Genomic DNA, 13,654 nt, shown 5'->3' on the forward strand with positions numbered 1-13,654 from the left:
GAGAAATAAAGTATTACACACATCTTCTTAAAATCAACGGGCTATATGAGCAATGCAAGGATGTTCTATTCACTGCATATTACGTGCGCAAATTTTGCACATGTAATACACAGCACAAATATGGCTGTGTGAACGAGCCCTAAAGAAAATCTTTGTTGCCCATAGCCCACTTTTCCATGGCCTGTAGATGCTATGATGATGAGCGACTGTGAGGCATAGCGTGTAGTGGATACATGAGATATGCACGAGAGCAGAGTGGTCTTGATAACATCAGGCTTTAGATGCATATATGGCTGGCACTTTCCTTTAGTACAGGGGTGGGCAATTAATTTTCCCATGGGGCCACATGAGAAATTGGAATGGTTTTAGAGGGCCAGACCAACATACGAAGGCTCCATGCACATTGCCTTAATGGGGCCGTATTCCAGCCGCCCGATTTGCGGCCAGAATACGGCCGCCATTGAAAATGAATGGCGCTGTAATACGGCGCGGTGAACACCCGGTGTTTCACCCCGTTTTACGGCGCGGCCCCCGTGTCTGCCAATGGAGAGGGGAGCGGTAAGGAGCACTCCCATCTCCTCTCCGTGCCAAACTCCCCATCAGAGAATGGCTTACTGTTTCTTGCAATTTTGTAGGATACTACAAAGCAGGTCTTTACGGCTGCATCCCTGGATGAGTGAAGCTTTTTAAAAAATCCTTGCTGACTTTGCAGTTTTGCTAGCAAATCTTCAGATACCCGTGCCCGCTCTGCCTCCGTCAAGTTCTTGTATTTCTCTCCGTGTTTAGTCTCATAATGGCGATGCAAATTGTAATCTTTAAATACAGCTATCTGCTCTCCACAAACTAAACACACAGCTTTACCTTTGGTTTCAGTAAATAGATATTTAGAAGTCCATTCTTTGTTAAAAACTCGGCATTCTGCATCAATTTTTCTTTTTTTAATGTTAGCCGCCATATTTAAGGGTTAACAGCTAACCTCGGAAAATAGATTTTTTTAATACACAGTAGTATGCTCCTAGGAGAGGGCACAGAGAGCTGCCCCAAGAAGAGAGATTAAAAAGTGAATATTATTAGTATTATTATTCTAATTACAATGCAAAGGGAAAAGTCCTGACACTTACCAATGACGAGCGTGGAACGATTGTCCTGGCACTCCCCAAGGTCCGCAACGAGCATCCTGGCACTCAGAAGTTACAGTGGCATCACTTACTCAGCATCGGGAAGCAGTGAAACTACAAACTCCGAAGCCTTGTCCATTTTGTTAACTTATGTGCTGTTTAATAAAGTTATTCAAGCCTACGTCATTGGTAGAGGTGCTTGAATAAGTAAGGCCTGAATAACTATTAGCACAGCACAGAAGTGAACAAAATGGACAAGGCTTCGGAGTGCATAGTTTCGCTGCTTCCCGTTGCTGACACCGGACTCATTGGTGAGTCACCAGGACACTCTTTGCGGGCCGGTCCGAGCTATTCAGCGGGCCGGATGTGGCCCGCGGGCCGTGCTTTGCCCAGGTCTGCTTTAGTAAGATGGTGGAGAATGGATCAAACACGCATGAGTGGAATCACATGACAAACGCGTCACAGGTGATGCGCGTTCATGTGATAGCATTGGGTCATAGGATGCCAGCCAGAAGTGAAAGAGACGCGGAGGACATGTAGCAAAATGTCATTTTTATATAGGTGATATGTATCTTGCAGCTCATTATATACTTAGCAGCTATGAATATGGGGTGGTCTAATTAAGTGTTTATCTGTCTCAGGTGTTTGGAGATGTATTTATCCATGTGTTATGTGTGCTACTTCTCACCCCAGACGATCCTTTGGTGTAATGCACATCTGGTGTGGTGGGTTCTCTCACTTGCCATGTTACATGCACTTGCAGTTTATTATATTTATGGACTAAATTAGTTATATTATATTCATTGTATGAGAACTTGTTTCTTATATTACATAGTAACAAAGTAAGTTAGGCTGAATGAAGACAATGTTCATCTAGTTCAGCCTATTTCCACCCTCTAGTTGATCCAGAGGAAGGCAAAAACCCCAAGAGGCACCACGTCCTCAGGCAGAGAGTTCCACAGTCTCACTGCTCTTACAGTAAAGAACCCTTCCAGTGTTGGTGATGAAACCTGCTTTCTTCTAGACGTAGAGGATGTCCTCTTGTTACTAACGTAGTCCTGGGTATAAACAGATCACGGGAGAGATACTTGTATTGTCCCCTTATGTATTTATACATAGTTATTTTATCGCCTCTTAGCTGTCTTTTTTCCAGGGTAAATAATCCTAATTTGGATAGCCTCTCTGGATATTCCAGTCCCTTTATTCCATGCATTAGTTTAGTTGCCCTTCTTATTCCCTTTTAATGCACCCCAAGACTCTATTAGCTTTTGCAGCAGCTGACTGGCATTGGTTACTCCAGTTTAATCTACAATCCACTAGTACCTCCAGGTCTTTTTCCATATCACTTTTCCCTAGTGGTACCCCATTTAGTGTATATTGGTAACATCCGTTTCTCCTGCCCATGTGCATAACCTTACATTTATCAACATTGAACTTCATTTGCCATTTTTCTGCCCAAGCCCCCAGCTTATCCAGGTCCGTTTGTAGCCGTACATTGTCCTCCGTTGCATTGATTATATTGTATAATTTTGTGTCATCTGCAAATATTGATATTTTACTGTGCAGCCCCTCTATCAGGTCGTTGATAAATATATTGAACAGAATGGGGCCTAGTACTGAACCCTGTGGTACCCCACTAGCAACGCTGGCCCAATCAGAGTATGAACCATTTATTACCACCCTCTGCTTTCTATCTCTGAGCTAATTCTTTACCCAATTACAGACGTTTTCACCCAATCCAAGCTGTCTCATTTTGTATATTAGCCTATTATGCGGCACGGTGTCAAACGCTTTAGAGAAGTCCAGATATATGAGATCAGTAGACCCTCCCAGGTCCAGCCTAGAGCTTACTTCATCGTAGAAACTGATCAGATTGGTCTGAAATGATCAACCCCTCATGAGCCCATGCTGGTGAGGAGTTATTCCATTGTTCTCCTTGAGGTACTCTTCAATGGTGTCTCTCAAAAACTCCTCCAATATTTTTCCAGTTATTTAAGTGAGACTTATCGGCCTGTAGTTACCAGGCTCACTTTTGGTCCCCTTTTTGTAAATTGGAACCACGTTGGCAATGCGCCAATCCAGTGGTACTACACCGGTCTTGATAGTATCCAGAAATATTAGATACAGTGGCCTAGCTATCTCATCACTTAGTTCCCTTAGTACCCTTGGGTGTATTCCATCTGGGCCTGGCGATTTATCGATTTTAATCTTCTTTAACCTGTTCCGCACTTCCTCCTGCGTTAGGTATGAGATATTTTGTGAGGGGTTCATTTTATTCCCCTGCATCTCATATGGCATTTCCTTTTCATTTGCGAATACGCTTGAAAAGAAACTATTCAATAGATTTGCCTTCCCTCCATTATCTTCAATAATGTCTTTCTGCCTCCTCCTTGGCAATTTTGATCTTTCCTTTGCATATTTTGGTTTTCCCCTGTATGATTTTAGCGCTTCTTCACTGTCTTCTTGCTTTAGTAGTTTGAACACTTTCTTTTTTTCATTTATTGCCCTCTTACCGTCTTGTCGAGTCACATTGGTTTCCTCTTACTTAAAGGGGTGGTCTCGCGAAAGCAAGTGGGTCTATACACTTCTGTATGGCCATATTAATGCACTTTGTAATATACATCGTGCATTAAATATGAGCCATACAGAAGTTATTCACTTACCTGCTCCGTTGCTAGCGTCCCCGTCGCCATGGTTCCGTCTAATTTCGGTGTCTTCTTGCCTTTTTAGACGCGCTTGCGCAGATCCGTCTTCTCCCTTCTTCTCCCTTCGGCTCCGCTCGGCAGCATCGGCATTTTGGCTCCGCCCCCTTGTACGCATCATCGCGTAGCTCACCCCATGACGTGTGCCGGTTCCAGCCTCCTGATTGGCTGGAATCGGCACATGACGGGGGCGGAGCTACGCGATGACGCGAAAAGGGGGCGGAGCCAAAACGCCGATGCTTCCAAGACCAGCCGAAGGGAGAAGATGCATCTGCGCAAGCGCGTCTAAAAAAGCAAGAAGACACCGAAGTTAGACGGAACCATGGCAACGGGGACGCTAGCAACGGAGCAGGTAAGTGAATAACTTCTGTATGGCTCATATTTAATGCACGATGTATATTACAAAGTGCATTAATATGGCCATACAGAAGTGTATAGACCCACTTGCTTTCGCGAGACCACCCCTTTAAAGTTCTTTTATTTTTAAAGGGTGTGAACTGCTCACATGAGGCGATTAGGATCCTTTTAAACTTTTCCCATTTTTCCTCCGTACTGAAATTTTTGAGGATGTTGTCCCAATTAATGTTACCGATAGTAGTTCTAAGCTGATCAAATTTTGCTTTAGTAAAGTTTAGTTTTTTTGTCGCTCCCTGATAAAGCTTCTTATTGAATGACAGCTGGAAGTTGATTATATTGTGGTCACTGTTCCCCAAGTGCCCCTCAACCTGCACCCCCATTATTCGGTCCGGTTTGTTAGTTAATACTAAGTCCAGAGTGGCCCTCCCTCTAGTTGGTTCCCTCACAAGTTGGGTAAGGTAGTTATCTTTAATTGTTCTCAAGAACTTATCACCCCTATGAGATTTGCAGGTTTCATTCTCCCAGGTTATATCCAGATAATTAAAGCCCCCCATGATTATTACTTTGTTGCAGTTTGACACCTCTTCTATCTGCCTTAAAGGGGTGGTCTCGCGAAAGCAAGTGGGTCTATACACTTCTGTATGGCCATATTAATGCACTTTGTAATATACATCGTGCATTAAATATGAGCCATACAGAAGTTATTCACTTACCTGCTCCGTTGCTAGCGTCCCCGTTGCCATGGTTCCGTCTAACTTCGGTGTCTTCTTGCCTTTTTAGACGCGCTTGCGCAGATCCGTCTTCTCCCTTCTTCTCCCTTCGGCTCCGCTCGGCAGCATCGGCATTTTGGCTCCGCCCCCTTGTACGCATCATCGCGTAGCTCACCCCATGACGTGTGCCGGTTCCAGCCTCCTGATTGGCTGGAATCGGCACATGACGGGGGCGGAGCTACGCGATGACGCGAAAAGGGGGCGGAGCCAAAACACCGATGCTGCCAAGACCAGCCGAAGGGAGAAGATGCATCTGCGCAAGCGCGTCTAAAAAAGCAAGAAGACACCGAAGTTAGACGGAACCATGGCAACGGGGACGCTAGCAACGGAGCAGGTAAGTGAATAACTTCTGTATGGCTCATATTTAATGCACGATGTATATTACAAAGTGCATTAATATGGCCATACAGAAGTGTATAGACCCACTTGCTTTCGCGAGACCACCCCTTTAATAGTAAGATTTTGGTTTCTTCTGTTGCTTTTGGTGATCTATAGAAAACCCCAAAATCAGGATTTAGTTATTTTTTTCTCCCTGTATTTCTACCCACAGAGATTCCACCTGTTCTTCTCCTACTCCTATATCTTCCCGTAGTCTCGGCTTTAAGTACGATTTAAGGTACGGACATACTTCTTCCCCTTTTTGGTTCCTTCGGTCTCTTCTGAAGAGATTGTACCCCTGTAAATTCGCCGCCCAATCGCACTTATCATCAAGCCATGTTTCCGTTATTCCGACTATATCATAGTTTTCATTGGCCATTTTCGCTTCAAGCTCACCCACTTTACCGATCAGACTTCGTGCATTTGTGGTCATACAATTTATACAGTTTTTTTTGTTCTTTAAATTCATTTTGTTGCTATTCGTACTAATGGCTGATCTAACAGTTCTAACTGTACTAACCCCACCCCCTGCTTGACCCCCACTCCCCTTGCTTAGACCCGGGTCGCCAGCTACACCGACTACCCCACTATTTCTCTTTTTGCCCTCCCCGCAGTCCCTAGTTCAAACACTCCTCCAGCCTTCTAGCCATCTTCTCCCCCAGCACAGCTGCACCCTGTGCTGGGGCTGTCACAGTGCAGAGGGATCAGCCCTATTCTCATCTGCACAAGGAAAGACTAGAAGCAATGGGATGAAACTGAAGGGGAGAAGACACAACTTAGATATTAGAAGACACTTTCTGACAGTGAGGGGGATGAATGAGTGGAACAGGTTACCACGGGAGGTGGTGAGTTCTCCTTCAATGGAAGTGTTCAAACAAAGGCTGGACAAATATCTGCCTGGGATGATTTAGTGATCCTGCACTAAGCAGGGGGTTGCACCCGATGACCCCGGAGGTCCCTTCCAACTCTACCAATCTAGGATTCTAACATTGAGACAAAAATCGGTGGCAGGGCAGAAAGTTAAATGTGAACTGACTCTAAACATTTACCACTGTTTATGTATTTAAAAGTTTGTAAAAGCAAATGCATGCCATTGTATGTATAAATAATAATAATAATAATAATAATAATAATATGTACCACAATTTCTAATGTATTTTCTGTTTGGTTTTGTTTTTGCATATCACAAAAATGCAGCGCAACTGTTTGCCAACTTACACTCTTTTATGTATACAGTTTTAAACACTTATGGCCTCCTGCACACGCGTGGAAATTCCGCGGCAGGATTTCCCACAGGATTTCCACCCGTGCAAGCTGCCATAGTATTGCAACGCAATCCTATGCAGACGGCCGCGATTTGTCCGAGCGTAAAACACATCGAAGAGCCAGAGCCGCTGGAGAGGCGAGTGCCGCGCTGGTCCCTGCAGGGGCTCGGGTCGGGTGTCTCGCAGCGGGATCTGACTCGCCCGCCTGCAGGCGGCCTTTCTGTTCAGGGGTTTTCACACTAGCATGTGAATGGTCAGGCTAGTTTCACACAGGCGAGGGCGACATCGGGCTGAGAATCACGGCTCAATATTGCCCTCTCCATCCATGTGAAAGCCCCATGGGTGCGAGGTGTTTTCATGTGAAAACAGCCTTGCATCACTTCGGGGAGGCAGGGAAACTCCAGTGCGGCTGTCACAATCATGGCAGAGGATCGCGGAAGTCACTCATTGCTTTCAATGGGGCTGTGATGCAAAAATCACACAGCCAGATAGAACATGCCGCGATTGGTTTCTCGCATAGCATCGCTATGCAGGAAAAAAATAAATAAATCGCTCATGTGTATGAGCCAATTCAAAAGAATAGGGCTCAGATTTGTGCCTCTCGCAACGCACAATCTCCGGTGATTTCCTCGGCTATGTGGAGCCGGCCTCAGTTATAATTCTGTCTCTGTTCAATTTTGGAGAAGTCAAATGGAATTAAACTGGAATAAAACATTTCCACATTTTCCCCCATTGATTTCAATGATTTAAAAAAATGCTTTGTTTCCCTCCATTTTATTATTTTCAGGTTTTTTTGTACTGGGATAAATACCACAGCAGACGGCCCTATTGGTTGTGGTGACAAAAACAGAAGCATAACGGGACAGAAACAAACTAAAAGCATTCCTTTTAAAAAAAAAAAAAAAAAAATCCACTGAAAGCAATGGGGAAAAATGGAAACATTTATTTCCATTTAAATTCCGTTTCTCTGCTCCAAAATAGAACGGAGAGAATTATAACGGAGAGCCCTGCCACAAGTGGGAGTGCAGCCTTTGATAGATTTTTTCTTTCAATGGACAGGAATACATTTTCTCGTATGAAAGAAAAATTTGGATTGTGTATCCCTGTAGTATGCCTGGTTCTGGTACCATATCTATGCAGTAATCTTGGCTCCATAACCGTATCTATGTAGTAGGTTTGGAGATACTGTAGCTATGTCTTTTTAATGTCATTTTACTTAGATGCCACAATATTGCATGATGTACGTTGTAAAAAAATGATAGCACTCCACCCGATTCACCCCAAAATGATAACAATAAATTATATAGTCAACACAATTAGCCACCTTCATTTGGGTATAGCCACGTATGTTTAATTGTGGATTTACCTGATACAGCAAACTCTGCCCTATTTACTTTAATATGGGCAAGCTGTCTGCCTGTGTAAACAATGAAGAGGGTGGGATAGACTCCCACCAGTTAAAGGCCTATAAAAACCCCTTTAAAAGGTAAAACTGACTGTAATATATTGCAAAACAGGTGAATTGCACAGTGAGCCCTTAAATGCAACTTCCTAATATAAAAGCTGACATGTCTTGGGACTGATGGGCACTTTGATAGGGGATATCCATGGAAACAGCGGGATGTTTGCTTGCGTGCCGATTGTCATAGTGGATATTGTAAGTGATCTTCACATTGTCGTTTACTGTTCACAGCAAACCTGCCTGGAATGTGTAGGTCGTGAGGGGTCAGGCTTGGTGCATCTGCTGTAAATACCCTGCATCTCAGGTTGGCACAAGGCGGGTGGCTGGACAAAGGAGCAGCTGCTGGAGGTAGAGCCTCATCCAGCGCTCAGCATCATATGGGGAAGATTAGGGTCATTTTCTGCCAGAGCAGGTTTAGTGAATGGAGGGAAGCGTTCGGTAAATGCTGGCATTGTATTAGTTTATTAATCAGCTGCAATCCTGTTTATCTGGTATGTAAGTTTCTTCGCGTTTCACGCAGTTCACGCCTTTTAAAGCTACAGTGAATGAATTTGATATACTTACTGTATCAAAGTTCTGCCACTTTCTAACATGCTTTCTTTATCAGTCCCTCAATGGTGTCAAGATCTCTGCTCTCAGTCAGTGGATAGAAATTATTTGCATTTACATCCAGGGCTGAAAATGCATTTTGATCAGGCCCAGCAAACAGAGATCCTGAAAGTTCCAGAACTTTTCATTATACAGTACAATGAAGAAGCTTTATTTGAATAAAAGTGGAAAACCCATGTAAATGGCTTGTCCAGCCTTAAAGTTGTACCAGAATGACAAGTTATCCTCTATACACTTGCTGATCGGTGGGGGTCTCACTGCTGAGACGTCCACTGATCCTGAAAAAGGGGGCTCCGTGTTTCCCCGTTCTCGTCACTATAAGGGTCACTGTTCCCATCTGCAGTGAATGTGCATGTGCGGTCGGTGGTCCATTCATTTCAATGGGGCTGACAGAAATACCTGAATGTTTGCCACTCGGCAATCTTTGCAGTCCCACTGAAAATCATTGGAGCAGCATCATCCTTGCACAACCATTGATCCATTCATTATTTTCCTTAAGTGCAGGGGGTGCAGTAGACCCACAGTAAGGCTGCCTGTCCACGGGCGTTTTTGCATTGCATTCCCTGTGGCAATAATCCGGCCGCGGGGAACGCAGTGCACGCTTTCCATAGCGTTGCTATAGAAAATGCAGCCTGCCTGTCCACAAGCGGAGAATCATAGCGATTCTCCGCTCGCAGACGACAAATCGCAACCTACTGCGAATTGCCACAATTCTCTGCAGTGAGCCTATCTGTCAGATAGGCTCACCAGAGAGATCCTTCAGCTGGCTCCCGCTCCCCGGCGGCGGCTCCTGATGCCGCAATGCCCATGGACAGGCAGCCTAAGGAGGATTGGGGATACGGGATGCTGGTTGGCGGACCATTCATTTCAATGGGGCTGACAAAAGGGCATACCTTGTGATTCTGGTATAACCCTATTAAAATGTTGATGGCCTATCCTCAGGATATGTCATCAGTTGTAGATCAGCAGGAGTCCGCCGCTTTGGACCCCAGACGATCATCTGTTTGCATGACTGGTGCGCTCATTGCAAATGGGAACGTTCCCTGTAATACCATCCCAGACCACCACAGTGGTCAGCTCCATGCACAAGAGCAGCAGCTTGGCAAACAGCTGACTGACGAGGGTCCCAGGCAGCAGACCCTTGCCAATATACTATTGCTGGCCCATTCATAGGATTGTCCGTCAGTAGTTTAAAGCTGAACCAGAGGAGTCAGGGTGAGAGCAGAACCAGCTATTAGTCTGCAGCTGCAGTAAAACTGTTCCCTCTATGCTAGCCCAGGCCACATTATAGGAACTGTACATGCCATGAGGCCCCCACCTTCTTCAGGACACAGAGGTATCTAAGGGTACTTTCACAACGGTCAACCATCAGCTGGATAAAATGAGTGATTTTGACCGATAGTCGTCCCATGTACAAGCAGAACCCGACAGTGAGGAAGCGCTCATTAATCACTGGTTGTTACTTTCAGCTCCCTGAAATGAAGCAACTAAAGAGCGACTTCTCACTCAGTGCAAAAGGCATAGATGAATGGCGCCTGTTCATTGTGAATGGAAGCGGCGGGCCGGAAGAGATCTCAGCGTGCTCCGTCTGCTATCACTCCGGACAGCCGTCCCATCTAGAAGTACGTTAACAACCTGAATGCTTCCTAACATCCCCTGACAGGGGCAGCAGTGATTGGACAGGCAGGACTTTAACATGCATAAGACAAGTGGCAGTGTATTGACTAGTTGACGCTTATCTCCACCCATTTCTTGAAATAACGGACATAAAGAGTTGGAACAACTATGTTATGTGTTTGCTACTGTCTATCAGCACACCTGGATGTGATACAGTCAGTACTTACCTGTAGAAGTCTCTTGATGCACTCTATGTGGTTGTGTTTCACGGCCAGGTGTAAAACGCTGTGACCTGCAATACATAAAATAAGACTATAGTGAGAAACAAGGTCATGAAAGTGTTAAAATCTCCATAAAGAGTAGCGATACAGCTACAGGGGGGTTAGAGTTAGTGGCTGAACTCGGGCTGTGCTGTCTAAAGGAGCCTAAAGGCGCTACTGCCAAATAAGAAGACACCAGTATTATAAACAGCACATGATAGGCGGGGCCCTGGCACACATTATGCATCGGGGCACGGGAGCCTACTCCTCCAATCATGTTGTGCAGATGCCAGAAGATGATTGTTTTCAGGTTACTACAGATTTACTGATGTAATGACTCGCAGCTCAGCATGACCTGGCGCGGCACAGCCACCATTCACTTTGAATGGCAGTGGCCATGCTACTCAATTAGTGCACCACGGGTGAAAGGTGCCAGGCAGTCTGCGCTAAACTTACATGCTGGCGCTGCTACATCTGTTTGTAAATAAACTTTAAAGAAGTTTTCCCATTAAAGACATGCCCTATTCATAGGATAAGGTATAAATGTCTGATCGCTGGGGGTCCGACTGTTGGGATCCCCAGGTATTGTGAGACTGGCGCACCAGAATGCTTCATGTGAAAGGAGCGGTGGTATGCATGCTCGACCGCCTCTCCATTCACTTTATGAGATGGAGGGGGGAATATCTAAAGAAGAATATAATGCGGTCTGCAGAAACTGTAGGGCAAGTGTCAGAAAAGCTAAAGCTAATAATGAATTGAGGCTTGCAACAGAGGCCAAAAGTAATAAAAAAGGATTTTGGGGGTATGTCAAAAGCAAAAGAAAAGTCAAAGATGCTATTGGATGCTTACAAGATGAAAATGGTGAATTGGTTAAGAATGATGTCAAGAAGGCTGAACTTTTAAATTCCTATTTTGTATCTGTTTTCTCTCAGAAAGTAGATGGAACATCAACTGATCTTCCCTGTGCTATTGGGAGAATAAAAGAACACAGGCTATCTATGTTGTCCCCATCTTCAAAAAAGGGAAGAAGGTGGATCCAAGAAACTACAGGCCTGTGAGCCTGACTTCTATACTGGGAAAGATGTTTAAACAAATTAAACAGCATGTATGCAAGTACTTGGATGAAAATATTACAAACCCATGTTGGCTCTGGTTAATTACTCCAAACAAGTCATGCCGGATAAAGCTAATTTCCTTCTATGACAGTATAACCGACTGGGTTGATCAGGGAAATCCGGTGGATCTAGTATATCTTGATGTTAGTAAAGCACTTGACAAATTATCTCATACTATATTTATTGAAAAAAAATGACCAAACATGGGATTGACAAGGCAACTGTTTGCTGGATTCACAACTGGCTGAGTGATCATACTCAAAGAGTGGTCATAAATGGCTGCACATCCAAGTGGAAGAATGTATCAAGTGGGGTAACCACAAGGCTCTGTCCTAGGCCCAGTGATGTTCAACATTTTTATAAATGATCTGAAGGAGAGAATTGATGGGAAACTGATCAAATTTGCCGACGACACAAAGCTAGGATGGATAGCTAACACTAGGGAAGATGGAGAAAGTATTCAAAAAGATCTAGAAAAGCTTGCACAGTGGGCAGCGACTAACAGAATGATATTTAACAAAGAGAAATGGAAAGTCCTACATCTGGGCAAGAAAAATGAAGAAAGCACATATAGAATGGGAGGAATTGGGCTAAGTAGCAGCACATGGGTATTATAGATCATAGATTGAAGATGAGTCAACGATGTGATGCAGCAGCCAAAAAGGCAAACACAATTCTGGGCTATATTAAGAGAAGCATAGAGTCTAGATGGTGAGCGGTCTGCAAATCATGTCCTATGAAGAATGGTTAAAGGATCTGGGAATGTTTAGCTTGCAGAAGAGAAGGCTGAGAGGAGACTTAATAGCTGTCTACAAATATCTGAAGGGCTGTCACAGTGCAGAGGGATCAGCCCTATTCTCATTTGTACATGGAAAGTATAGAAGCAATGGGATGAAACTGAAAGGGAGGAGACACAGATTAGATATTAGAAAAAAACTTTCTGACAGTGAGGGTGATGAATGAGTGGAACAGGTTACCACGGGAGGTGGGGAGTTCTCCTTCAATGGAAGTGTTCAAATAAAGGCTGGACAAATATCTGTCTGGGATGATTTAGTAAATCCTGCACTGAGCAGGGGGTTGGACCCGATGACCCTGAAGGTCCCTTCCAACTCTACCAGTCTATGATACTATAACCAAGCTTGTCCCATAGAACTGAATGGAGCGACAGCTGAGCATTTGCACTGCTGATCCTTTCACATGGACCCCTGCCATTTAGCTATAGATCCCCTATCCCAGGGTGTATTTATCAGGTGAATCTTTGATGCCAGCTTTCTGGCAGCTTTGCTTCTCCAGTTTAAAGATGCGTCAAACTTATCAAATGTTGCCAATATCAATCTTTAAAGGGAATCTGTCAGCACCTTTGAGCCTTTCCTTTGGGAACGAAGAGTCCGGCGAGGGTCCGCCATTCCTGAGCGGCTTCCCCGTCAAGACGGCGTGCGCACACAGCATGACTCTTTTCCGCCAGCTCTGTGTGAGTGCTCTCCCACCGAGCTGAGAAAAACTAAAGCTAAAAACTGCACTTTAGTCAAACCCGCCCCCTTTGCTAGACATTTTTCGAAAGAGGAATGAGAGGTGGAACATCTGTCCTTTTTGGTGCAAATCAATAGTTAATTTGTCTAAATTAATTTGCAGCAAAAAAAAAAAAAAAAGTCGCAACTTACAAGAGAATTCTTGCCCAGCCCCAGGATTAAATGTGCCCCAGTGTGTTCAAATTCCTCATCAACAATCGAAAAATAAAAAAAATCACGGGGGCAACAAACAGCAAATTATAAATAAGTATAAATCTTTTATTTTTTTAAGTTGTAAAGCAGAATAAAAACTACATAATATGTAGTATCACTGGAATTGAATTGACCCACGGAATAATCGTAACTAGAGATGAGCGAGTATACTCGCTAAAGGCAATTGCTCGAGCGAGCATTGCCCTTAGCGAGTACCTGCTCGCTCGAGACGAAAGGTTCGGGTGCCGGCACGGGTGAGCGGTGAGTAACGGCAGGCAGC

General features: G+C 44.5%; 1 protein-coding gene across 2 annotated transcripts in view; it reads right to left on the reverse strand.

Moving 5' to 3' along the window:
* The window catches only part of RAI14 (retinoic acid induced 14), a 137,743-nt gene that overhangs the window by 35,121 nt on the left and 88,968 nt on the right, over positions 1-13,654 (reverse strand). For both annotated transcript variants that reach the window (XM_066602463.1, XM_066602462.1), the window contains exon 5: positions 10,506-10,570. In XM_066602463.1, coding sequence (XP_066458560.1) covers positions 10,506-10,570 — 65 coding nt within the window. The remainder of the gene's footprint in view (positions 1-10,505; positions 10,571-13,654) is intronic.

This window comes from Eleutherodactylus coqui, chromosome 5, assembly GCF_035609145.1.
Source record: "Eleutherodactylus coqui strain aEleCoq1 chromosome 5, aEleCoq1.hap1, whole genome shotgun sequence".
NCBI lineage: Eukaryota > Metazoa > Chordata > Amphibia > Anura > Eleutherodactylidae > Eleutherodactylus > Eleutherodactylus coqui.